This window comes from Sciurus carolinensis, chromosome 9, assembly GCF_902686445.1.
Source record: "Sciurus carolinensis chromosome 9, mSciCar1.2, whole genome shotgun sequence".
In the NCBI taxonomy this organism is placed as follows: Eukaryota; Metazoa; Chordata; class Mammalia; order Rodentia; family Sciuridae; genus Sciurus; species Sciurus carolinensis.
In genome coordinates this window covers 63,853,146-63,880,147 of record NC_062221.1, presented here as the reverse complement: position 1 = coordinate 63,880,147, position 27,002 = coordinate 63,853,146, and the positions used below count along the sequence as shown (strand labels likewise).

Below are 27,002 nucleotides of genomic sequence, written 5' to 3'. Positions count from 1 at the left end.
GCCCTGGGGCTGAAAGGGAATCCAGGTCTGCCTTCCTCTAGACAGGAAGCCTGGTTTGGCACCACATTCCTCAGAATCAGAACAGCCTGTGAGTGGGCTCCAGTGTCACACTGTGCAAAGGAACAAGTGTCTAGGGATGGAAAGAGTAGAAGCCCTCAGCATTCTATGCCCCCCACTAACTTTAACCCAGAACCCAGGGTGTTTCTGACATTGGCCATGACATTGGAGTACCTTCCTCTCTGGCCCAAGTGCTGGTCTGAGAACAGGTGTCTTCAGATGACTCACCCAGGTGGACCACAGGTGCGGGCGATGGGCCTCTTATATGACCCTTCCCAGCTTGCCTGTTCCCTTCTCCCACCAGAGTGGTTGGGTGGAACCATCAGGCCTGCTGTTCCTTGACGGGATTCTCAGCCCCTCTGGACTTGCTGTCTGGTCAAGGAGTTGCCAGAAAAGCTGAGTGGAATGCCCTTTTCAATAGGGCACTATTGAATGATCTATTTGCTCAATTCTTGGGACTGGAGTGAGCTGAGTGGTCCCTGAAATGTTGGGTAGGGTACTTCCCCTCCACTGGTTTCTAGGTCAACTTGCCATTCACCAGCAAACTTCATGTGGCATGGAAGGAGGGAATCAATGTTGGAGGAAAGAACCATTTTAAAACGTGCTTACTGTGCATGTGCCTTCCAAAGCTCTGGACACATTCCCCTTTAACCCTCTCAGTGCCTCCTTGTGACAGGGAAGACCATCATGATAGGTTCTCAACAGGCTGAGGGTTTGCTTCTCCCTTCAGCCTTTACACAAGACCTCATGCTCTGTCTAGGGCTTTCACCATGAGAATAAAGCAAATGGGAGTTCCCTTCCTGGTGCCCCCCATTCTCTCAGTCACTGGAACCTCACTTAGTACTGTATGGATCAAAACTTTGTAAATACAGGAAACTTGTCCAGCCAGGAAAGAAAAACTGGCCCCTCTCATGGGAATTGTTGGTCTGTGTGGATAGTGTTGTTCCTTCCCTTGAGAATGTGGAGGCAAAGACAAGTTCTCAGATCTTCTCGTGGGCAACCACACAATTCCCATACCTCAGACAGCAGGGTAGAGTTGATTCAGGAATCTACTTCCAAGCTCAGGAAATGTGTGGAAAGCAGACAGCTAGCAAGTAACTAGATGACTGGAGGTGGTAGCAGATGTGGGGTGCATCCCAGCGTTTAGCTATAAGCTACTCAAATTTGGCCCATACTGATCCTGCGGTCAGAACCTAATCCAAGGAAGCCAACACTGTGGCTCAGAGAGGGTGGGTGGCAGGCTGCTTCCAGGTGAAACTCCTCCCAGTTCCGGGTTCCTTCTTCTATGGAGAGATCGTTCTCACCACCTGTTGCCTTCATGCTGCCTGCAAAAGTAGATCACGTTTGCCTTGCTTAGAGAATCACCGCAATAGTCCCAGGTGCTTGTCAGTGCATGTAGAGATTTCTAGGCCCCCAGGGTTTTATAGAGTGTGAGCCCTGGTGGGCAGGGTTGGGAGTCTGTCTTTTGCTGGATGCTGCTTGTAACAAATTTGGTGTACAGAATCAGCAATAAAGGGTATACCCAGGACACATGTGCCCTCTCTGGATGTCTTGGTGAGGGGGTCTCACACCTGCAAATTCTGCTCTTGCCCCAGAGATCAAGGCTGACCTGGATAACACCTCACAGAAAATAGATTCTGAGTCGAGAACTGGACTTTGGAAAGTGAGTGGGGACCAAAAAAGAATAACAAATGATGTCCATAGGCTACTGCAACTGGAAGGGACCTTAAGAATTGGTTCAACCCATTTTAAAGATGAAGAAAGCCAGCCCAAGAGAATTTCCCAGAATCGGCTGGTGAACTAGGGGTTGAGCTAGCCAGAGACCTGGGCTTCCAGTTTCTTCTGTGCCACCAGGAGGGCATTTCCCCCAACACATTCATACATTCAGGATGCCCACACACACACACCGTGCAGGAGGGCAGGACTGTGCTCCTGTCAGAACTCAGCACAGGCTCAGTGAGTCACAGGCTCCCAGAATACACCCTCTGAGTGAGGTGTCCCCAGGCCTCTCTAAGGCCGCTAGTCCCAAGGGTGCCACAGCCGCTGGTGCAAGAATAGTAGTTCTGAGGGATGACCCCACTGTTCCTATCCCTCCGTCATCTCAGGAAAGGGGCTTTACACTGGACTTTCATATGTTCTCTTACATTCCTGTCAGGTGTAAGCTTGTCCCAGGAATTTGGGGCAGGACAGAGGTCAATAATGTTCACCATATTGCATGGCTGGACCCCTTCGATGAGAGGGGCAGGGCCTTGCTGTGCTTCCCTGACCACTGAATCTCAGGCTACTGGGACAGCTACTCAATTTTTTGGAATTTGAAATAATAGAGTCTTCATCCTTAAAGTCCTGGAAGATCTCTGGAGTTCTTGAAGCAAATCTCCCTCCACACATGACTTGCATACCTATTAGGTGAAGTTTGATTATGCACGCTGCACGCACACACACACACACAAACACACACACACACAGAGCTTGTTGAGCCCTCAGCCATACCCATCCCACAGAACAGAATGAAGACTTGTAGAGAGTAAATCATGGTCTAAGAACTGACGAGTTATGCCGGACACAGTGGCTCATGCTGGTAATCCCAGCAGCTTGGGAAGCTGAGGCAAGAGGATCATGAGTTCAAAGCCAGCCTCAGCAACTTAGTGAGATCCTGTGTCAAAATAAAATATAAAAGGACTGGGGATGTGGTTCAGTGGTTGAGCATCCCTAGATTTAACCCCCAATATAAAAAAATAAAAAGATGGCTAGTTAGTTGAAGACCCAAATTCAAACCTTGATCTAATGCCCAATTTCTCTGGTTCACCACTGCACACTGACAAGTGCACCAGCTGTGTTTGGAGGTGTGGATGCCCTGAGAGCCTGCTTGGACCACAGGTCTGTTCTCTCGCCTCATAGCCAGGCTCCCAAAGTGCCTGTTCCTCCCCTTCCACTCCTGAATGCTGACACCCTGCCCTTGCCAGCCGAGGTGCCATCCAGAGTGGGGCTGGGTGCACTCTGTTCACTGCTTCTGTCCCTCTTAGAAACGCCTGCATTCCTCTGCCAAGTGTGGGTTTGTAACCTGTCTGTATTGAAAAAATGCTTCTTTGCTACAGCCGGTCAGATCTTGGTAGCGTAGCTAAGGCAGTGCGCTCATGTGCAAAAGAAATATTATTTTGTCCTGGTAAAAAGAGTGAGATAAATATTAATACCATGCAACAAAGGTAAGACGCCATCAGACTGCTTTGAATGGAAGACTCCTGGCATTGCGAATGATCTTAGATTGCTTGCTTCCGGCTGTGCCCCTGAAATCGCATGGACACTCATGCACACATGCGTGTACACAGTGGCCACATCCCCACCCATTCTCACAGTTAATCTCACACAGGTTCTCCACGCATGCTTAGACACGCATATACCTTCCCTGTACACTCAGACTCACACGTGCATGCTCGCCACACACACTCTTCACCCCACTCTACAGACCCTAGTTGAACATCTCCAGAGACGGGAAATCACTCTCTCCCAAAGCTGCTGGAGAGCCTGAGTGGGAAAGGGTTCCACTTTATACTGAGTCAAAAATTCACTTCCTGTAGTTTTTTCCCCTTTTAACTAAGAAAGCGTTCAGAGAGTGAGTGCATTCAACAAACAAATCAACAAACAAAACAACACACCCACAACCCTTTTAAAAGTACTCCAGTGGCTGTGTACAGAGTGGAGTAGGTACCTGTGGCCAGGGGAGGTGGACCCTGGGCCGGGCCCTCACCTTAGTGCAGCTGCTGGGCGTTTTCCAGGGTTGGTGGATGCCCCTGGGTCCCCAGTGTGCCCAGCCTGCCACCTTAGTGGGATTTTGGCCCCACCAGGCATCTGTCTGTGGGAGCAGCTCAGGGTCATTTTGTAATCTTCAGAGACCTTGCCCAGGTTCTCTCTCTGCCCTGTGACCCCAGTGACATTCCCAGAACAGGTCACGTGAGGGGAGGAACCACTGTCCAGAACTTTGATCAGCGCTGGGGCTGGATTCGCCGAACACAGGCTGCACCAGACTCCCCACTGGTCTGGAGGAAGAGCCAGGGCTGCCTGTTCCACCTGCTCCGTCTTCATGGTAGGCCTCCCAGGGCCACGTCTGGGTCTGCGGGGAGGTGGGGGCATCTGGCCTGGAGTCCTAGTGGGGATGGGACAAGAGAGGGGCTTGCCTCTCTTCCCCATTTCAGAGCACTCCTCAGCTCCAGCGGCTGTAGTACCTGGGTCCCCCTCCCCTGGGAGGAGCAGCAGTGAGGGGCTCCGTGGGCTCCCTCAGGCTGGAAGGAGGCCGGAGGAGGCCTGGGCAGGGGGTTCTGAGATCACCACCTGGTCCTGCCTCAGGTAAATGGTCCCTGCCTTTGGTAAATGGTGAAGTCAGGGTGACAACACACCTGGGGTCTGCCCTGGTCTATACCTGTCTCCTGGCATAATTATTGCCAGCTCCCCCTTTCAGTCGCAGAAGTGTCCAGGTTTAGATGATAAAGTTTATTGTCACCCAGGACTGAAAGTTCACTGCACGCAGCTGCCTTTTGTTTTGAACGCCTGCTAGTGTCCAGTGCTTTATTTTTACTGTCTAATCGAGTGTGTTTATCTTCCAATTGAGTGCTAGCCATGACCCTGAGGGCTACAATGGTGGATGAGGAATTGGGGCTGACAGGGATGGATGACCCGACAGAGCCCGCCCGGCTGTGGCTACCAGCGCAAGACTTCAAACTCAGTCTCTCTCTGCACTGGCAGAGTCAGTTTCCCTGCTCCACTAAGCAGGACGAAGAGCATGGCTGGAAATTAGGGGGTCCCAGAGAGCAGTGCCATCTCTGTGCCAAGCCTAGGCCAGGTAGTGAATACAGAGCATTGAACCCTGGGACCCCAGACTCCAGTGAGGTGGGTGCAACTGACTAGAATGCAGCGCATTCAACAGAGGACAAGAGACCCAAGGATCCAAAGGAGAGGCAGTCAAGGAGGGCTTCCTGGGGAAGTGGGACTTGTGCTGGCCTAGGAGGGTGGGTAGGACTGAGTAAAGGACCAATAGGAGCCAGGCATGGTGGTGCATGCCTGAAATCCCAGCGGTTCTGGAGGCTGAGGCAGGAGGATCATGGATTCAAAGTCAGCCTCAGCAACTCAGCAAGGCCCTGTCTCTAAATCAAAAATACTAAAAAGGGCTGAGAATGGGACTCAGTGGCTAAGCTCCCTGGGTTCAACCCCAGTACCGAAAAAGAAAAAGAAAAAAGGAAAGACAAAGGCGGCGCAGGTGCTCCACAATGCCAGCAGGGCCTGGGGTGAGGACTGGGTGGGTGAGTGCTGGCACCCAATTCACAGCCTCCTCTTATTTCAAAATTCTGGCTGTCTCCTCTCCCAGAACACCCACACAGCAGACAGACAAGCTCCCCTGAGCCTCACAGTGCCACGCCAAGAGGTACAGAGCTCCAGGACGCCCCCGTCGGGCACCTGGGATGGCACATTTGTGTGTGCACTGTGAGCCAGTGTGACCCACCTCAAGCCTTCCAGAAGGGGCCGGGAGCTGTGCCTCGTGTTTTACATGACTACCTCCATTTTTATAATAAAATAACTTCCCCATTATTACCAACGCGATACATGTTTATCATTTCAAAATGTAGAACATATAGTTTTAAGCCAAAGGGGAAAAAAATCACCCACAATGCTATTTTTCAGAAATAGCCACTACAAACATTTTGTGTATAATCTTCTGTTATGTTTTCTATGCCCGAATGTACCTTAAAAATGGAAATGTAACATTTTGGGATTCTACATAGATTTCATTTAAAATACTGCAAACATCACTAAATACATACCTATAATTTTAAAGATAGCAGAGAAGATTCCTAACTACATCTGTGCAGCATAACTCACTTAACCAAGCCCTCATGTTGCATATTTAGGTTGTATCTATTTTCTTTTCTTCAATTGTACTAGGGATTGAACTCAGGGGTGCTTAACCACTAAGCAACATCCCCAGGCCTTTTTTGTATTTTATTTAGAGACAGGGTCTCACTGAGTTGCTTAGTGCCTTGCTAAGTTGCTGAGGCTGACTTTGAACTTCTAATCCTCCTGTCTTAGCCTCGCAAGCTGCTGGTATTACAGGTATGTGCCACCATGCCCGGCTTCTCAGTCCTTTTCATTTATTTATTTTTATTTTTTTCATTTTGAGACAGGATCTCACTAAGTTGCTTAGGGCCTCACTAAGTTGCTGAGGCTGTCCTTGAACTCTGGATCCTTCTGCCTGAGCCTCCCGAGTCACTGGGATTACAGGTGTGCGTCCCCAAGACTGGCTGTTTCTAGTTTTTGATAGTCTGGTGCCTGTTGTCTCATTTCAGTGCCACACTAGCCATAATAATGCTGAACTCTCGGTGTCCTGATTGTCGTTGCCATGGTAGCTCTTTATTTACAAATGTGGAAGCAGGGACTCAGAGGGGACACACCTGGACAGCAAGGTGTGTAGGGCTGGTGGGATGGGAGCCCAGGCTGGATCCCAGCCCCAGTCTGTCACCTCAGTCCCTTGTCTGACTTTGTTGGGTTGAGAGGGAAGGAGACCAGGGCTGGGAGCAGCAGGTCTTCCTGGGGAACCAGATGAGGCCACCAGGGGTTTCCACATGTTTCACAAGTCCCAGCCTAAAAAGGGCTTTTTCTTCCTGCTTCCACATGAGTGGCAGGCTGAGTGGTGAATTCAGCAGTCAGTATTGGGCGTCAGTACTGGGCAGCAACCCGCCGGGACCTGGGGCCAGGGTTCTGGGCTCACATCCCCCTCTGGAAGGAGTGAGGCTTAGCTCTGTGGTGGATGACAGATTGGCTTGGGGCACACACAGAAATGCACCAACCCACGAGCAATTTGAGAGGAGGAAGGAGTCCATTTGCACCCCGTCAACCAAAAAAATAAAAATAAATAAAGCTTTAAAATCACAGAAGAGGCCAGACTTCCTTGGCTTGCTGAGTGTGGAACATTTTTGAGGACATGTGCTGGTCTTATTCCCAGGTGAAAACCAGTAACCTCCTGGCTGCCTCCCCAGGGTGGCCCTCTGGTGTCCATCTCCACCATCCCTCTGTGGGGGTGCTTCTCATCTCCAGAGCTTCCTAGTGACCTGCTGTCTTGAGGGTGGGTTGGGAAGCGCCCCAGTCCAGGGCAGCATGGCCAGAGCCCTCAGAGTCAGCTCCTCTGAAACAAGGACAAAAATGCCATTTCACTTGGTCAGAGAGGAAAGGGCTAGAAAAAGTGCTGTCGAGAGGCATCTCTCGGATCCACAGTGGGGTGGTTGGATGATCTCATCGGTTTTTCCAGAGTAACCTCTGTGACTACTTCAGAACAGAGCTGGGGCTGGCTGAACTCGGGAGAATCAGGGTCACTAGCATGGCTAGGTGCTCGCAGTGTGCCAGGCTCTGGGCTTGGAGTCTTCTGTGCATCCTCTCACTAAATCCTCACAACCACTCCACAGTGAAGGTAGTGTTGTGCTTGTGGTTTTGAAGATGAGGAAACTGAAGCACAAAGAGGTTAAGTAATTCAGCCAAGACCACACAGTTCATCAGGGATGGATGTAGGGTTTGAGTCCAGATTGTCTGACTTCAGAGTGCAAACGTTTAGCTAATCCACAGCAATGTGAGAGTGAGTCTTGGGCTGGGAGTGGGTCATTTGGAAATTGCTAGTGTTTCTATACCCTTATTGCTAGTACCCTTCCCTGCATCCCTGTTGACTAGGGCAAGAAGGGTCTTGCCCTGAACTTTAAAAGGCCCTGTTCTTGCCTTCCTGTTCCCATGAAACCCTCAAGGGTTTAGAGCACATGCCCACTGGAGGCTGTGTCCCCATCTTAAGCCATGTTTCAACTACTGAGGACCAGGTCCATATTCCCCAGGGCGATCTCGCCACAGAAGTGCACACCTTGGCCTGTGGGATCCTTGGAATGGCTGTGGGTAAGGTCTTAGTTCCAGAAAGTCAGGTGGAAAGAGAAGGGCACAGTGGGTGAGATTCCCTGGTATGTGTTTGCCCTGGGACCTGCAAATGTGAGGAGCAGCCCTGTCCATCCCAGCCATTCCACTGTCTTGGCACAGAAACCTGTGGGGTCACAGCAATGCCCTACTTTGAGCAGACCTTGGGACTGATCCTGGCTCCTTCGTTCTGAGTGTGTGCCACAGGGGCCTCCATTTCCCTGTCCTAGATACTTCTAGGTTTGCTCTGATGCAGGTGGGAGCTTTGAGAGCTGGCAGGTGGGAAGACCCCTGGGCTTGGCCACCGTGTCAGCAGACACCTCCCACCATGGCTGGAGTTGGTTTTCTTTGCCAACAGTGCCATGTTCTTGTGTCAAGGCCTGAATTAAAGCAACTACCTTTTCTGGAACCTTTAAAAAGTGTTATTTCCAGGTGACAGGGGATTGAAGAGACCCAGGCAATGGGAGAGAGGACATGGTCTGGGATGGGCTCAGTTGGGAGGCACATGCTGCAGAAGGCTCCGGCCCTCTTCATGGTGCTTCTCCCAGTTTGGCCATAGCTTTCCTGGCAGGAGCAAGTGGGAACACAGGAGATCTGGGCTCTGCTACCTAGCCCTGCTGCAGACACCCTGGGCTGGCCTCCCTCTCCTGCAAGGAGGCTGACCTGACAGTGTGCAGGGATCTTGGGTCCTAGTGTTGAATGGCTCTTCATTCTGGAGGAGTTATTTCTGGAAACTGCCTTTGAGAACCGAGGATTGAAGGGGTTAGCCAGGAAGAGTGACTGGTCGCTGGATGCCATTATGGCATTGACAGTAAGAAGAGCTGGCTTCTTATTCTGGGGAAGATTCCAGGCTTTGATCCTGTCCTGAAGGGTGGTTGGTGGGTCTGTGTGGAAGCATTCCAAGGAAGGACAATTGTGCCTCCAAGCAGCTCATCCCTGTCTGGAGAGCTCCACTCAGCAAACCCTGGCTGAGCCAACAGGAAGTCAGTTCTTCCCGGGATGCCAGGCATAGAGAGATGAGCACACTCATCTTCTCACAAAAAGGACAGCCAGGACTAGTCTTTCAGCGTGCCTGGGGGTTTTACCCACAGGGGTGGCCCAGGTGTGGGAGATGCACAAAACCATGGTTACTCCATTCTCCTGTAGCCAGAGTCCACTGCATTTAGGTTTCTACACACGTGGGCTCACAAGAGCAGTCTCCTTCAAAAGATGAGCTCTGTACCTGCTGGCCCAGGGGACACATACTGGCCTGAAGCTTCTTCCTTTCCTTCTTGTCTCAAATTGCCATCGCAGGAGTTCTTCGAATCCCACCGCCTGGAGTTTATGTAAAGGGGCCTGAGGGATGAATGCATTTTCCCAGGGAGACACTGTCCCTTTTCTATAAGTTAGGAAGAATATTCTTGGGAAAACTGGGAGTCATTGAGTGTCTCGTGTAAAAGTGCTCTGTGTGAAGGAAGATCTTGGGAACAGCCATTCAAAGCGGAAGCTTGAGATGGAGGAGGCAGCCAGCAGAGGGCAGCAGAGAGACAATCAGTGAGTCTTGCCAGGGGCCTGGATGCTTTCAGGCTGACCAGGGTAAACTCCAGTAGAGAAGTAAAGAGAACAATTAGGGTTATGCTGCAATTTCTTCTTAAAAAATTTTTGTTAAGGTCAAATGTATTCCATCTAGAGGATATTGTGTTCTTCCTACTTTTTTGTTCAAATAGCCTTTTCTGTAATGATTGTGGCTTGCAAGCTTTAACAATAATTAACAAAGTGGACTAATCTCTTGCTCTGTCAGACCCTGGTCTAAAACCTTTATCTATATTTACTCATTTAATTCTCCCAATTACCCTAACACACTACTATTATCTTGCTCTTACATATACAGAATTTGAAGCACAGACAGGCTAAATACCATGCCCAAGATCACATGGCTAGAAAGTGATGGTCCTAGGATTTGAGCTTACTACAAACCTGTAGGTGAATGACGTGATCAGGATCACGGCCTGGAGAGCACATATCCCCTAATGGGGCTGAGACACTGAGCCCCCGTTGTTCTTGCCAGGTGGGAATGTGAGCCCACTGCCCCCAGATCATCCCAAAATGTGAACTTTTAATCTGACGTTTCCCAGTCTTTGTGTGTGAGATACTGATTAATATATAAAAATGACCACAGAGGAATAAACAGAGTGTACTTGTAAGCCTTGCCACCTATTTGTGATTCATCAGAGGATTCTGGCAGGTTTTTCTTTGTTTTGCTTTTTGATTAATATTTAGCACACTGGAAGCTTGGACCCCTTGGTCTATTGGTTTGTGGAATTTCCAAGTCTGGGACCCTCCTATCCACACAACACTGGAAAGATCCTGGGCTCCATCATGGTCAGGTGGGGAGAGACAGGCACTGGTTGAGGAGAGCGGTTGGTGGCAGTGCCGTGTGGCGCTGCATCACCCTGGATGGCACAGGGAGCAGGCAGTAAGGTACCCTCACAATCAGGCCTGTAAGTGCGCTGAGATCTGGAAACTCGGGAAGAGGTACATTTGGAAATTTCCAACTCAGTGACGATCCTCCTACATTTTTAAAATTTGTTCTTTTAGTTATACATGACAGCAGAGTGTATTTTGGCATATCAATCATACATGGAGTGTAACCTCCCATTCTTGTGGTTGAACATGATGTGGAGTTATACTGGGTGTGAATTCATATATGAGCATAGGAAAGTCATGTCCATTTGAGTCTGTCTTTCCCATTCCCATCCCCCTCCCTTCTCCCCCTCACCCCCTTCCTCCCCTATCGTGTCCCTGCCTCCATTGATCAGAGAAAACATTCAGCCTTTGTTTTTTTGGGATTTGCTTATTTCACTTAGCATGACAGTCTCCAGTTCCATCCATTTGCTGGCAAGTGCCATAATTTCATTTTTCTTAATGGCTGAATCTTCCCATATTTTTACATTGTATCTTGAAAAATTCCACACTACCCATGGTCTTCTTTCATGCATCGTTTCCCTGTCTTTCTGTCTCCTTTCCCCCTTCCTTTCTTCAATCTGGAGAGAACATGGAAAGTCCAAAAAACTTGGATCTTGGTCCTGCTGTGGGTACTAACCTGCAGGTGTAACCTGTCAGACCACCTGATGCCTTCACCTTCAGGAGATGAGAACCCAGCCCCACCTATCTTGCAAGGCTGCTCTGGGTGTTATGAAAACAGCTGCTAAAACTATCAACAGGGGCTGGGGTGTGGCTCAGGGTGGAGCACTGTCAAGCATGTGTGAGGCCCTGGGTTGGATTCTTAGCACTGCAAAAATCAAAACAAAACAAAACAAAAACCTGTTGCCACATGTAGCTTTCCCAACCAGTGGATCCTCACTCACGACCTCTTCCTGTCTTTGGGATCACTGTCCAGTGTTTTGGGCACTGTGCCATGCTGCCCTTGATAGAGGTATCCTTTCTGTTTTCTTTCCCTCCTCGGACCTGGAAGATGCTCCCTGGAGCCTGGCTGTTTTGGGCTTCCCTCCTGCTCCTGCCCAGGCCCACCCAGCCCTGCCCAAGGGGCTGCGACTGCTTCATCCAGGAGGTATTCTGCTCAGATGAGGAGCTGGCCGCCATCCCACCAGACATCCCACCACATGCCACGGACATTGTCTTTGTGGAGACCGCATTCACTACAGTGGGAACCAGGGCCTTCAGCGGTAACCCCAACCTGACCAAAGTGGTCTTCCTCAACACTCAGCTCCATCACTTTGGGCCAGATGCTTTTGGGGGGCTGCCCAGGCTGGAGGACCTGGAGATCACGGGCAGTACCTTCTCCAACCTCAGTGCTGACATCTTTTGCAACTTGACCTCGCTGGGCAAGTTCACCCTGAATTTCAACACGCTTGAGGCTCTGCCCGAGGGCCTCTTCCACCACATGGGTGCCCTGGAGTCCCTCCAGCTTCAGGGGAACCGGTTCCAAACCCTGCCTGGGAGGCTCTTCCAGCCTCTGATGCATCTGAAGACCCTGGACCTGGCTCAGAACCGCCTGGCCCAGCTTCCCAAGGGGCTGCTCCGCTCACTCACCAGCCTGCAGACCCTGAAACTGAGCAATAACATGCTCTCGGGGCTCCCTGAGGGCGTATTTGGCAATCTGGGCAGATTGCAGGAGCTCTTTTTGGATGGCAACGGCATCAGGGAGCTGTCCCCGGAGGTGTTCTCCGGGCTCTTCTGCCTGCAGAAGCTGTGGCTGCAGCACAATGCCATCCACCACCTGCCGCCCTCCGTCTTCGCCTCCCTGGGCAATCTGACCTTTCTGAACCTGCAGGGGAACCAGCTGCGGATGCTGCCCGCAGGCCTCTTTACCCACAACCCAGGCCTGGTGGGCCTGTCCCTGTCCCACAACCGGCTGGAGACTATCCCTGAAGGCACCTTTGCCAACCTGTCCAGCCTCGTTTCCCTCACGCTGTCTCACAACGCCATCGCCCACCTCCCCGCTGGGGTCTTCAGGGACCTGGAGGAGTTGGTTAAGCTCTACCTGGGCAGCAACAACCTGACCGTCTTGCACCCTGCCCTCTTTCACAACCTGTCCAGGCTCGAGCTGCTCAGCCTCTCCAGGAACCAGCTGTCCACTCTCCCGGGGGGCATCTTTGACACCAACTACAACCTGTTCAACCTGGCCCTGCACGGCAACCCCTGGCAGTGTGACTGCCACCTGGCCTACCTCTTCACCTGGCTGCTCCAGTACAGCGACCATCTCCTCCACATCCACACCTACTGTGGGGGCCCTGCCTACCTCAAGGGGCAGTCAGTACTCGCTTTGAAGGAAGAGCAGCTGGTGTGCCCTGTCACCCGAGACCGTTTGGGCTTCCAGACCCCGGGGATGGGTGACAGGGAGCTAGGGGACATCTGGGATCTGACGGTGGAGGAAAGGGCAGTCCAGAGGCGGTGCACCTACAGTAACCCTGAGGGCACTGTCGTGCTGGCCTGTGATGAGGCCCAGTGTCGCTGGCTGAACGTCCAGCTGTCTCCTAGGCAGGGTTCAGGCTCCCTGGCGATGAAATACAATGCCAGTCAGGAATGGGACTTGAGGTCCAGTTGTGGCTCTGTGAGAGTCACTGTGTCTATTGAGGCTCGGGCAGCGGGGCCCTAGGTACAGATCCAGGAGCCTGGACAGTAGCTCCTTGGGCCTGACCAGGCAAGGGGCAGGAGAGGGGTTGGGTCTCAAGTTTTGGCTTTTCTGATGCAAGGGACATGGTCACATGAGGTGGAGTTAGACTGCTCCGCCCAGCATGGCTTTCCCCTCTTCTTCCCTCATCATCCCCTCTCAGGGTCTGTGACCTGACAAGGTCATCCTTATGCCTTGCAGAGCACCCTTGAAAGCTGCACTGTGCTTTGGAGAATAAACCTCCCCGCTCCGGTGGTTTGAGAGTCTTAGTCCCGCCCGCTCCGCCCTGTCCAGAGCTCCAGCCCCGGAGCATTTCCGCCACTTCCAGCTCAAAACACACACCTCTGTTTCAATGCCTTGCCTGAAATTTTGTTTTATTGGATAGAGAGGTGACAAAGGAAATGGCAGAAGTAGAGGTGGCCAGAGAAGCAGGGCCTGGGTTCCTGTTAGGAAATCGTGTCATCTGCGCCCAACTGTGTGCAGGAGAAATCAAGATGAAAGGGCGCCCTGGGAAGGTCAAGGCCAGCTGCTGGCTCTCATGACACGAAGCCACAGAGGGCAGAGGTGCTTTGCTGGATAGGCACACAGGGCCACTGCATGAGGATGCAGGAGGGGGCGAGGGGAGGAGAGGGAGGGACGGTGAGCTGGGTGGGCTGTGGCCACCTGCTTTTCTCACAGCCTGACTCTCTGGGCTGCTCATTCTCTGGAATTGTTCCTCCTTGGTCCCTGATTCTTTGTCTACTTTTTTTTTCTAGGTACTAGGGATTTAACCAAGGGGTGCTTTACCATTGAGCTATATTCCCAGGCCTTTTTATTTTTTATTCAGAGAAAGGGTCTCACAAAGTTGCTGAGGCTGACCTTGAACTTGAAATCCTCTGTCTCAGCTTCCTGAGTTGCTGGGATTACAGGCGTGTGACACCGTACCTGGTTCTCCCTTGGTTTTAGTCACTGCTGCCTACCCACCCCACCACACTTCAGTGTTCCTCAGCCACCACCTACACACCAGCCTCCTCTGGAGTCCTGTATTCCCACCTCCCAGTAATCTCAGTTGGAGGCTCCTTCCACACTGATGACCCCAAACTCCTTTTGGGGCTCAGCTCACCTTGGCTGCTCATTGGCCTGTGCCTGCTTAGCAGTCCCAGGATCTACAGCCAGCCATATGCTGATCTAAACCAAGCTGTATCCCCAGCTCCTCCTGGGTTCCTGTCCAGCAAACTGGCAAGCTGACAGTATCCTCCAATCTCTTCCCCTCCTTATCCTGTGGCCAAATAGTTAGTCAACGAATGTTCCAGATTTAGCTTCCACTTCTCAATCCCCAGACTCTATCTCCTTGTCTTCCTTCCTAGTTTCCTGGCTGTAGAGGGAGCAATGAATCAGCAGGTCCCTCCAGCATCCTACCACTGGGGCAGAGATCAGACAAGAGTGCAGGGCACGGCATGGCAGTGCATACCTGTAACCCAGCTTCTCAGGAGGCTGAGGAGGAGGCTTGCAAGTTTAAGACCAGCCTGGGCAAGTGAGCAAGACCTGTCACAAAAGAAGAAGAACTGGGGATGTATCAGAGTGGTAGAGAGCTGCCTAGCACACATGAGGCCCTGAATGAAAAAAAAAAAAAAAAAAAAGGCAAGCATGAAGGGAAGAACAGAACACAAAGCACAAAGAGGGGAGCGTTGGCAAACACTCGGGAGTCAGAGAACACCCCTCAGACGACAAGAACCTCGGATCGGTTGGTCCTGGGCCTTGCGGGGGCGGTGCACAGGAGACATGTGCAGCAAGAGTGGGAGCTGAGGGCTAGAGACATGCAGGGCTGTGGGACTGTAGAGCAGGCCACTCGATGGGGGAGAGTGGAGGAGGGGAGCAAGGTTGGGGGAACCCAGAGGAGCCCCATTCTGCAGGGCCTCTGGGTGTGGAAAGAGAGGTTTGCATACTTAGTTAGGATGCTCCAGGCAGCTTATGCAGAGGGACATGTTCCTGCCTGTGCTTCAGGTAGGTGGCCCAGCAGTTTGAGGGGAGCAAGAGGAGGGTAAACAGTGAAGGCTCTTGGATGGCGTGAGATGGAAGCCATGAGGGTCAGCATGCTAAGGAAATGGAACCCAAAGCTAAAAAGATTGAAACAGCTAACTGCGAGTTACAGAAATGCAAATTACAACAAGATATCACGTGACATCTATTAGACCCACAAAGACTAGAGAGTTGGATCATGCCAAGTGTGGGCGGGGTAGGGGCTCCAGGGCCTGCTGGTGGGTGCAGCTCTGGGAAATCCAGCAGTTCTGAGTTGAAGAGGGTTGGGGAGGGAGCTGAGTGGGTGAGGTTGGGCAAAGTGGAAAAGAAGCATGTGGTCAGTCTCAGGAGTTTCCCTCCTGGGTGGCTGAGGATAGCGAGGGGTCCTGAACTGAGGGCAGGGGCAGGTTCAGGAGAATGAAGGGGCAAGATGACCAGACAAGGAAGCACAACTCCCCTGGCTCCTGCAGGGCATTTTACAGACCAGTTTCTTTTTCTTTTTGACCCTAGCAGTGCTTGTGTATGCTGGGCAAGTGCTCTGTCACTGAGCTACATCCTTGGCCCACAAACAGGTTTCTGGACACTCAAACCAATGAAATGTTAAGCTGATGGACAGTAGTCAGCAGATTCACAAAGCATAGATTCTCAAAGACACTCGGTTCCATTTCCAAAATCATTTGGCTTAAGAGTGCTCTTGGGCACATCTTCCAAGGGTGGAGAACTCGGCCTCAGAGAGATGGAGGAGGCTGGGCTGTGTTAGGCTGCTGGCTCCCATCTAGGTGTGCTGACCACCATCTGGGAAGTGACATCACCCTGCACCCCAGAGGAGTTTTGTGAATCTCCATCTAAGGAATGCGTGTCTGAGCTATAGACATGGCCCAAGTACTCATGTGTCCCCTGGCGGGATGGAGGGGCAAGTAATCTAGCAGATGTTTCTTTCAAGCACACTTTTCCCCCAGAATATAACTCTGGATTAAATTAAAATAATTTTTCTCTCTGCCACGTGATGCTGAGGAAGCAGCCCGCACAGATGGAGTTATGGTGAGTGATAGGCGGCTCTGAGTGAGCCAAGGCACCCCAGGGTCTTCGGGTCTTGTCGCCTTACGGGGTGTTCCAGTTTGGCCCAACAGTTGAATTTTTAATGGGTTTTGGTCTAGAATCAGTGCAACCCCTCACTTCCTTAATGCTTGGCATTTGGTAAATCATGCCTTTTCTCTGGGCCTGTTTCTTCATCTGTATAATAAGGTTGGTTGAACCCTAAAATTATCTGGGAGATTTAAAGAAAACAGTAGGGGCTGGGGGTGTAGCTTAGTGGGGGAGAGCCTGTCTAATGTGCCCAAGGTCCTGCTTTCAATTCCTAACACTGGAAAAAATAGAAGGTTAAGCTTTAACTGGGCGTGGTGGTGTGCACCTGTGGTCCGGGCTCCCCTGGAGGCTGAGGCTTGAACCCAGGAGCTAGAGAGCAGCTGGACAAAGTGTGGAAACCTCTATTTCAAAAAGCAAAATAAAACAAAGTCCAGTAAAAATCAAACTGGAGTGCTTGGACCCCATCTTCTGATATTCTGATTGATTTCCTTGGGACATAGAGGGGAACACAGATATCAGCTTAAAAAAAAAAAAAAAAAAAAAAAAACCCAAAACACAAACCCCAAACCAAACTCTCCGGGTGATTCTAACACAGCCAGGGCTGAGAACCCAGGGCTTGGTTTTGCCTTGGACACTAGTCAGGTCCGGGTCTCACAGTGGTAATTTGCACCCTCCCCAGGTCCCTCAGGTGATGCTGGCTTTTTCACAAACATCTCCCAGGTGTTCTTTTGCTTCCTTGCTGATGTTTTTAATTTTATCATCTTCAGTGCTCTCGGCAGTTTGCATTTTTGGAGAAGTTACAGCTGCCCTCTCTTCTTGCTGTATAAGGAAAGTTGAGTTATTTGGAAGTGTCGTGAGACTCCTTCCAGGACACTTATGCCATTTGTTGTCCAGGGATTTCCTGCTACTTGGCAGCCATGGAACTCTGGGCAGGCTACTAAGCTCTCCGTGCCTCAGTTTCCTCGACACATGGTCCGTCACCTAACATTTTCCACCTCATAGCATTATTGGCTGAGATCAAACTTGTGTCTTCACGTGAAGTATCCAAGATGACGGCGTATGCTAAATTCCCAATAAATGATACCTTTCAGTATCATGGTTCCTCTCTGAGTCCTGTGCTGCATGTCGTTTCGGTCAACGGTAGAACACATGTACAATGGTGGTCCCATAGGATTATAACAGAGCTGAACAGTTCCTATTGCCTAACGACACTGTGGGTGTCCTCACGTCAGAGGACGTCACTCACCTGTTTGTGGTGATGCTGGGTTAAACAAACCGACTGCTCTGGCAGTCACATAATAGTGGATAATGATAATGACTATGTTTCTGGCTTATGTATTTACTATATTTTTTATCATTATTTTAAATCATGCTCTTTTTAAAAAAACAACAAAACAAAAAAAACCCTTTACTGTAAAACAGTATGCCTTTAGGCCACAGCAGGCCTCACATCTCGTGTATCACTCTCCTGGTTACATCAGCAGGCCAGGAGGAGTGACTGACCTGTACCTCTTAGGTCTGCATAAGAACAACCCTTGATGTTCGCAGGATGACATGACAAAATTGCCCATGCATGCGTTTCTTCAAATGTGTCCCTGAGGTGAAGTGAGGCAGGACTGTATTTGTAGAGAAGTGTGGGTATGGGTGGGGGTGGGGGTGGGGTTAGACAAATTCTGGCCAATTGCTTGACTGTCAGATTTGTTTTTCCTGCTCCTCTTGGCTTGTTTCTGGGAGAATGTGAAAACTACTGTCTATATATCAAAATTATATTCTTTGGGAGGTCAGGATATGCAATTTGCAAAATATTTCGCTGTTAATAGTAGTTATTGGAAAAAATGAACGGTGCTGTCAAAGATTAGAGAATCTAGCACAAGTCCATCCGTGGGTTCTTTCCCTGTTTTCCGCTTTCTTCTTCCATGTGGACATCTGCAGGTTTTTCTGGTCCCAAACCTGCAAATGTTCTGATTAGGTCTCAGAACGCCCCCTAGTGGCCCACATGCTTTTGCCCACTCCTGCTGTCAGCAGCACAGAAAGCACTTGGGGGACAGTTAAATTGGCCCCACCGTTCTTTTCCCCCATACGCCTGGGACTTTGATGCAAATGATAATCCACACCTGTTGGCCTTGTTTTTACACCTGGACCTGGAGCTTGGCCCTTTTGTGCGGTTCATCACTGTGATCAACAGAAGCCTGCCCCTTGTGCCCCTGGGGTTGAGAAGGTTGCAAGGGGGGTAAGTCCCAGAACAGAATTCCACTCACACGAGAGTTCCCTGGGGTCCCCCCAAGTCAATGTGGGCACATACCTCCTCCCACCCATGAGATGTGACTTTTCAAGAGAGGAGAGGGGACCTCTGGGTTAGACTTGGAGGCTGAATGGAAGGATTTGTATTCAATTCCTGGACTGATTTTTATTTTTGCTCTGAAATCTGTGTGTAAGCCACTGGTTTTTGGTGTGGGATATTGTTTTGACATCTGTGAAACCGGCAGACGCCTGGAGTCTTAAAAACTGATCTATGAAATTGGTGTATCCAGATACACGGCAAGCCAAAAGCCCCAGGGCATTTGTGATAAGTATTATTAGACCCAGTGAATTCATCCACAAACATATCCCATATTTAATTTGAAATGTTAGAACTCACTCATATCAAATTTCATTATTTAATTTCTATATTCTCCAAAATACTGTTCTAAACCAGGGAAAAATAAAAATATCTCCTGAAAAGCCAAAATAAGTTTCCAGTGCTTTCAGTAAAAGCTAATGCCTTTGCTCAAAAAAAAAACCCCCCCACTCCCCCTCAGAATCTGCTCATCTTTATGAAAGACATAAGCCATCAAGTTTGGTTTTAGGATTTCCAGACTACAGATTAAAGACAAAAATGACAAGTTGTGGCAGTTCTGCTGGAGGAAACTTACTACCAACAAAGAAAGTGATAGAAAGATGGTTAAATCAGACAGAAGGGCAGCCTGGGCCGCCGAGGGGAGTCACCCAGCAGCTCCGGAGATCCACGTGTTGACGTGTTGTTAAAGTTAAGAATAGGGCTAATGCTGACGCCAGCTACCTGGGAAAAGGTGACGTGGTGTAGAATGCTGGCTTGGTTTGCATTTGCTTAAAAGCAGAGTTTAGGACCAGGACTTAGATGCAGATCAGGGGGAGGTGATTTCAGGAAGCAGGTCCCGGAGACAAGGAAGGAGGAACACTGGAAGATGCTCTGAGGAGGCTGTTGCTGCAGCCTCCTAAGAAACATCCAGAACGTTTTGTCTTCCTAAAGGACAAGAAGTAGAGCATTTACCCACCAGCTCCTGCTCCAGCTCCCGGTTTGGGCTTATTGCACGGAGGCCTCAGGGAAAGCAGAAAGCTGGGCTTACACATAACCCGCACCACAGCAGGTGCTGGGCAAAGGGTGGGTGGTCAGCACCCTGCTTGGAGCGGCCACAGCCAAGGGTGGTGCCCACTCCAAAGAAGAAGCTCTAAGGGTTTTGTCAGGTAAGAGGCCATCACTCAGTTATCCAGGGGTGAGCCCATCCAGATTGCTTGTCACGAGGGCTCGTTGTTAGCAGAGTGTCCCTGGCAGCCACAGGCAGGCACCAGGTGGCCGCATGCTCTGTGACTGCGCAGTGCATGCTGTGGCTGCGATAGCCCACCGGAGCCTTTTTAAGAGGCAGCACCTGAACACCCCATGACTCCCAGCTTCAGCACTCAAGATGCGGAAGTGAGCTTCTACTGCTCACCCTACCTGGGTCAGGGCTGCTCACTGACTGTGACCTCTTCATTTGCACCTCTGTCCACTGGGGTTGGGGTTAAGAGCTACTCATTTATTCTACAAATGCTCTATGACCTTAGGTCAGACTGCACAGAGGCAGACTTTGAGATGAGGATCCATTTGCAGTTGATGTATTAACAGGAGGTGATCCCAGGGACTGGGGGCTTTGGTGCGCAGGGGTGAGTAGGAGATCCCCAGTCAGAAGGAAAGCTCTGATATGCAAATTATTTCTCAGAGTTTGCTTCAACTCAGTCCAGAGAACTGGCTCCTGATAGTCAGTTACTGGCTGAAGAATGCCCCCGTCATTCACCACAATGGCCCAGAGACAGGTCCCCAAAGAGAGTCACGAGTGCCTAGTTTAGACATAAAAGCACCCAGAGGCACTAGACTAGGATGTGGCTTCAGCGTGTGTGCTCTCTGCTCCCTTGGAGGAGGACTCTTTTTGGATGCTCCTGTCCTAAGTGCACTGAAGCCTAGATGCACTGGGTCTCCACCTGACCCTTGACCCTAAGGAAGTCACTTTTTTGGGCCTCCGTTTCCAGGTGTAGGTGAAGAATTTGGTTTCTGTGAGGCCCAGAAGCTCATCACCATGGGGGATTGAATGCAATGGCTAGCAGTCATTTTGTCCTTCCTTATTTTTATCTAGAGATATAGGATTGAAATTCTTTTATAAGGCTGTTAGTGAGATAGCCAAATTGTCTTGTTAAGATGGTAGAGTCATGTGACTTTTATGTAACTTCAATCCCAAGAACTTAGGAGAGGGTGAAAGAGAGACAGACAGACAGGGAGAGGGCAAGTGTGTAAGTGGTTTGTGATTTTAGGTGGAAGTTTTTAGGGCGTGAGACAGTTGAAGCAAAGAAGCTTAATGACAAAGGGTAGAAATAAAAAGTAACTGCCACTTGAGACTGAGACAAAAGATGTGTAAACAGTTCAGCTGCCGCATTCTCTGGCTTTTGCCCACCCACATTGCCAAAAGCACAAAGGCCAGCTTTTCCACAGAGTGAGTAACTAACTGTAATGTGGCCCCAGGCAATCAGGCTGTGTACTGTGCAGAATCCACCCTGACCAGATCAGCAGGGCAGATGCTACTGCAGCCCTACTCCGAAGGGGTGGTGTTTCAGACTTTTCCTGCCTGTCTCTGGCATCCAGAAAGTATATTGGCAGGACGTGGGGGCCTTGCCACTCGGTGTTCCTGGTTGACCCCTCCCGTGCCTGGGAAGGGATGCTGTGCTCCAAAGAATGCCCAGGGCCGGGGTTGGGTCAGGCGGAAGGCTGGATGCAAGCTGTCATCCTAGGAGATGGATGGACAGCGGGTGTGCTCTGGGGGAGGCCAGAGCCTGCTGCGGTTTTATTGCTGTTATTTATGGCCAGGCTGGGATATCAGTCACCAGGGGGACAGCTCACTGTAAGCTGACCTGGCTGCTGCACAGCCGGCCTTCTGCCTGCCCATCCCAACGCTTGAGGGCTGTCAGCCTCAGAGACAGTGACCAGACCTAGGAGGTGTGGACAGCGAGATTCCAGAACGCATCCTAACCCCGAGGGCTCCTCATCCAGAGAGAGGCGTGTATGTCTGCGTGACACATGCTTGTGTCCCTGAATATTTACATAGCAGACATTTGTGAGGTAGACATAGCACAGCTAACTTGATTCTTATTTTGGTGCAGTAATTTGTAGTCCAAAATCTGTTCTTTGAAATCCATTTGGGTAATGTACTTAAAGGATTTTTGTTTGTCTTTTTGGTGTGTTGTTTTTGCTGTGTGTGCGCATGCTTCCCAGTGTGGCTTTCAGGAATGAGAGTACCAGCCAATCTGATGTGAAATGCCTGAGCTTACACTTCCTTTGCTTACCTAATGCTGTGGGTCAAGGGGTCCAGAAATGTTCTGGGTGCTAAGAGGTAGTGGGATGTCTGGGTGATTCACTCCACACACCCCCAAACACAGCAGGACTCTTCCTGTGGTTGGTAGCCACCCCGCTGACCGTGGCCAGACTAGGGGAGAGGCAGGGATATGAATTCATAAGTAGAGGCTGGGATCCTGGTGTGACCATTTCCCTTATTGATGACAAGGGCCCGGTTATCCTGTGTGAGCTGCCTCAGTGGAGGGTGTGGAGATCAAGTGAAATGAGGAGCAGAAAATGTTCTAAAAACTGCAAAGAGTTCCTGGTGGGGTCCGTGGGGCTGCGAAGCCCCAGCCTGGGGGCCCTTGGGATGGCAGCGTAGGCCCAGGAGGTAGGCCAGATTGCACGTGGAGTGCTTGGGTGGACGGCTCCCATGGTGGGGGAAGGAAGGGAGCAGGCAGAGTCCCAGGAGGATGGGGAGGAGGGAAGTGATGTTCCTCAGGTGAAGGGTGCCTGCTCTTGACCAAGCTTGGGAGTCACAGTTTGAGAAGTGACTATGTAACTTGGTGGTCTCATGAGGTCAGCTGGGTCAAAGGGTCATCTTGCCATTGGGTCCTTTTATGGTTTGGATATGAAGTGTTCTCCAAAGACTCGTGTGTTGAAGGCTTGGTCCCCAGGGCAGCAGGGTTCAGAGGTGGGGATTGGGGAGGTGACTGGATCATGATCATCAGTGGATTGATTCCCTGAGGGATTCACAGTTGAAAGCATTATTGGGAGGTGGAACAGTAGGAGATGGGGCTAGTTGGAGGTCAATAGGGATGTGCTCTGGCAGGGCATTTCTTGTCCCAAGCCCCTTCCCCATCCCCTCTCTGCTTTCTGGTTGCCATGAGGCGAGAAGTTTTGCTTCACCATGTCCTTCTGCCATGACATATCTGCAAGGGAGCCAGCCATGGACTGGAACTGTGAGGCAAACAAACCTTTCCTCCTTAACAAGATTTTCTGAAATATTCAAACAAACCTTTCCTCCTTAACAAGATTTTCTGAAATATTCATCACAGTGACAAAAAAAGATCCCTTTACTTGCCTTCATCTGCTCCACAGATAAACCTCCCCAAGCCCCACCAGACCATGGCCTCACATGACCCATTCATAAAACCTTAAAAGTTTACATGGATCACATTCACTAACACTTCATTCATTTAAAAAATGTCATCTGGTATGGTCAGAGCTGTAGCTCATGTTTTTGTACCTGAGAGTTCACTTTTGACACCCGATTCTCTCATTTCCTGGGTTTCACTGGGCACACCCTGGGAACCTGAGTGCCCCACCCAGAGATGTGCAGATGGCATGCTGGTCCCAAGTGCTCACAGTCGAGTAGAGGCAGAGCTGTCAGCCGGCTTTACCCCTCGGGAGAAACTGCTGTGACAGTGCATTTCACGGGGCACAGGGGACTCCAGGGGGGCATTTCTGCCAGTTGCTGCATTACAACTGCCCTAAAGTATAGCAGCTTAAAACAAGAGGGATCATTTAGGCTCTCTTTGGGTTTCTGTGGGTCAGTAGGCAGAGAGGGCATTATGGGGACAGTCTGCCTCTGTGCTGCCAGGTGTAGCCTCTCCCTCTGCCCTGTGCCTCCTTGCAGAGTGGAGGCTGGCTTCCAGGGTAGGGTGAGGAGAAAGACGTGCTGTCCATTTTGTGACCAAGCCTTGGAAGTCACAAGTATCATCTCCCCCGCGCTCCATGGGTTGGGGAGTCACAAGTCCCGTGTAGATCCCGGGAGACACAGACTCCACCTCTGGGGCAGGGTGAGTGTCACACTGCAAGACCATTTTGCAGGATGGGACAAGCATATTGGAGGGAGCTTTGGAAAATACAACCTGGGGCACCTGTCTAGGGAGGCGGGAGGGACTCAGGGGAAGCTTCTCGAGGAGACGGTGCTTGACCTGAGTCCTCAAGACTGGAGGAAAGAAGATGTGGGGGTGGGGAAGGAGAGATAATCTGTGGTGGGTAGGGGGAAAGCACCACACAGGCCAGGGTGTTGAAGAAGCCAGGAAAGTCAGAGGGACAGGCGACTGCCTGATGCAGGAGAGCAGGTATACAGCAGGGTGCCGGTGGGCTGCAGGGGGAGCAGCTTAACCTGTGAGGTTCATGACCCCCTCCTGGGGCTGCTGACCACCCCGGAGTTGCCACCCCTTCCAAGAATCAGAGCAAAGATACCCACAGATACCCAATGCTATGCTTTGTATAGCATTTCAAAGACTTGGCTCAAGTCCCCACCAAGGTGGTCTCAAAGATCCCTTCCCGCCTCGCCTTGTGGGCCCCATACTCACCAGTGACGGTGAAGAGGACTTGAGGGAGGGGTGGAGAATCCCCCTGCACTGCATCAGGAAAGGAAGTTTGAAGCCTAGGTGGGGGCGGTGACCATGGCCAAGGCCTGCTGTGGAAAGGCCCAGATGGGAGCTCTTAGCTTCGCCCCAGGCTCCAGGCATCCTGGCTGTGTGACCTGGAGAGATAGGGCGTGGCTCGGAGAGGCGGGGCGTGGCGGGGAGGCGTGGCGTGGCACGGGGAGGCGTGGCGTGGCGGGGAGGCGGGGCGTGGCTCGGAGAGGCGGGGCGTGGCATTGCGCTGGATAAACTGCGCGGGAGGCTTAGGGCTCTGGGGCAGGCCTCTTGGAAGTACCATGGGAGGCATGGTGTGTGACTCACTCAGTCCCCGTCAGGATGGCAGGTGGACACTCGAGGTCAGTATTTCAGTGCTTAGATTGATGGACTAGCAAAGATACAAAGTAGGAGTATTTTGCCAGTTAAGACAATTGACTACCAAGGATACCCGTTATCTGTCTCACGAAAGAAAGGATTTTTGAGACTCTGAGAAGAAGAATGGACGTACTCTCAATTAAGCACTCCTTTCCTAAGATCAGCCCTGAGGCCTGCCCTCCAGGTGGTGTCTGCTCAGGGCTCTCTTCCAGACCCGTGGGCTTGCCTGGCCCTGCAGGGATCACCCTCAGCTCAGTGACCTCCTTGCCGTCTATGACAAGGTCACAGGCCCAAGCCTCAAAAGGACAAAGCCTGTGGCTGTCCTTGGGGTTCCACCTGCTGCTCTGCTTTTTCAGTCATATTAAGTGTGAGTGGCTAGTCACAGGGGAATGATAGAAGATAGGACCAGTCAGCTGAAACCACCGGGAATTAGCCTCTCAGCAGCCTCAGCAGCGGGCAGTGCTGTCTGCTTCTGCAGGTTATGGAACCCCAGGGAGCTTGCCAGACTGAAGCCAGCTCTTGCCCAAATGCCTTGCTCAGCCACTGGCATTGCCACACTCTGGCTGCACCTGGCATTCACTTGTCATTCTTGTCCTCCAGGTACAGACACAGTGTCACTATTCACATAGTGTGATTTGGGCTGGGCGCAGTGGTACACGCCTGTAATCCCAGCTACCCAAAAATTAAAAATAAAATACAAAAAAATTAAAAATTTTTTTCTTAAAAATTAAAAATAAAATAATTTTATTTTAAAATTAAATAATTTTAATTATTTAAATTAATTAAATAATTAATTTAATTATTTAAATTAATTAATTTAAATAATTAATTAATTATTTAATTAATTATTAATTGCCCCTGGGTTTAATCCTCAGTACCAAAGGAACACACACACACACACACACACACCCCAAACAAAAAACCACACACACACATACACACACACACCAAACCAAACAAAAAAACCACACACACACACACCAAACCAAACAAAAAACCACACACATACACACCCACACACACCAAACCAAACAAAAAACCACACACACACACACACACACACCAAACCAAACACAAAACCACACACATACCAAACCAAACAAAAAACCACACACACACACACCCACACACACCAAACCAAACAAAAAACCACACACACACACACACCAAACCAAACACAAAACCACACACACACCAAACCAAACAAAAAACCACACACACACACACACCAAACCAAACAAAAACCACACACACACACACCAAACCAAACAAAAAACCACACACACACACACACACACCAAACCAAACAAAAAACCACACACACACACCAAACCAAACAAAAAACCACACACACACACACACACACACACACCAAACCAAACAAAAAACCACACACACACACCCCCACACACACCAAACCAAACAAAAAACCACACACACACACCAAACCAAACAAAAAACCACACACACACACCCCCACACACACCAAACCAAACAAAAAACCACACACACACACCAAACCAAACAAAAAACCACACACACACACACCCACACACACCAAACCAAACAAAAAACCACACACACACACACCCACACACACCAAACCAAACAAAAAACCACACACACACACACACCAAACCAAACAAAAACCACACACACACACACACACACACACACCAAACCAAACAAAAAACCACACACACACACACACCAAACCAAACAAAAAACCACACACACACACACACACACCAAACCAAACAAAAAACCACACACACACACCAAACCAAACAAAAAACCACACACACACACACACCAAACAAAAACCACACACACACACACACCAAACCAAACAAAAAAACCACACACACACCAAACCAAACAAAAAACCACACACACACACACACACACAAATAAATAAATAAAACCAAAGTGTGATTTTGATTCTTGAAACTAAGGAGGTACGACTTTCTATGAATAAATACAAAGGCCCAGAGAGCTTTGTTCACTTACCCCAAATCACACAGCTTTGCTGCCGGAACTGGGATGATGCTGCAGGTCTGACAGCTTCTCTGGGTCAGTCTCGTTTGCACTGCACCATCCTCTCTTCTGGTCCTGAGGCCTGGCATGTCACTGGGCCACCAGATGCCACTTTGCTGTGCTCCCCCAGGAGGCTCAGCTCCAGGATGGTGTGACTCCAGCATGAGCCAGCCTTTGTCCTGGATGGGAAAACCTGAGGCAGAGAGGCACCCTCGTGCCCACTGTATCTGTTCATCCTCAAGCCTGTTGTCAGCGGCACACCGGATGTCCCTTTCTGGGAGGGGCCTCCCAGGTTCTGTGATCAAATCTGACCTCTCCTGTCCTCACCTCGGCTGCCTCCTGGTGTTCCAGGGCTAGGCATTGGCCACTGCCCTCCTGTCCACCCCCGTCTTCTGGTTGCTCTCTGTCTTGGGGTACGTTCTCCAGGTCA

General features: G+C 50.4%; 1 protein-coding gene and 1 long non-coding RNA gene across 5 annotated transcripts; one reads left to right on the top strand and one right to left on the bottom strand.

Annotated features, from left to right (window-relative positions):
• Positions 1–295: 295 nt before the first annotated feature.
• Positions 296–27,002, bottom strand: LOC124993208 (uncharacterized). 4 transcript variants are annotated; one of them, XR_007110265.1, is made up of 4 exons: positions 26,546–27,002; positions 24,485–24,548; positions 24,110–24,282; positions 16,740–18,136 (listed from the first exon to the last, which is right to left on the bottom strand). It is a non-coding gene; the product is annotated as an uncharacterized LOC124993208 (long non-coding RNA). The 4 variants fall into 4 exon arrangements; XR_007110266.1 differs by lacking the exons at positions 16,740–18,136; positions 24,485–24,548 and adding an exon at positions 296–1,382; XR_007110264.1 differs by lacking the exon at positions 24,485–24,548.
• On the top strand, positions 4,016–16,707 carry Cpn2 (carboxypeptidase N subunit 2). Its single transcript, XM_047564901.1, has 2 exons — positions 4,016–4,138; positions 11,444–16,707. Exons 1-2 carry the CDS (start codon positions 4,136–4,138, stop codon positions 13,085–13,087), a joined length of 1,647 nt encoding a protein of 548 aa, XP_047420857.1. The 5' UTR covers positions 4,016–4,135; the 3' UTR covers positions 13,088–16,707.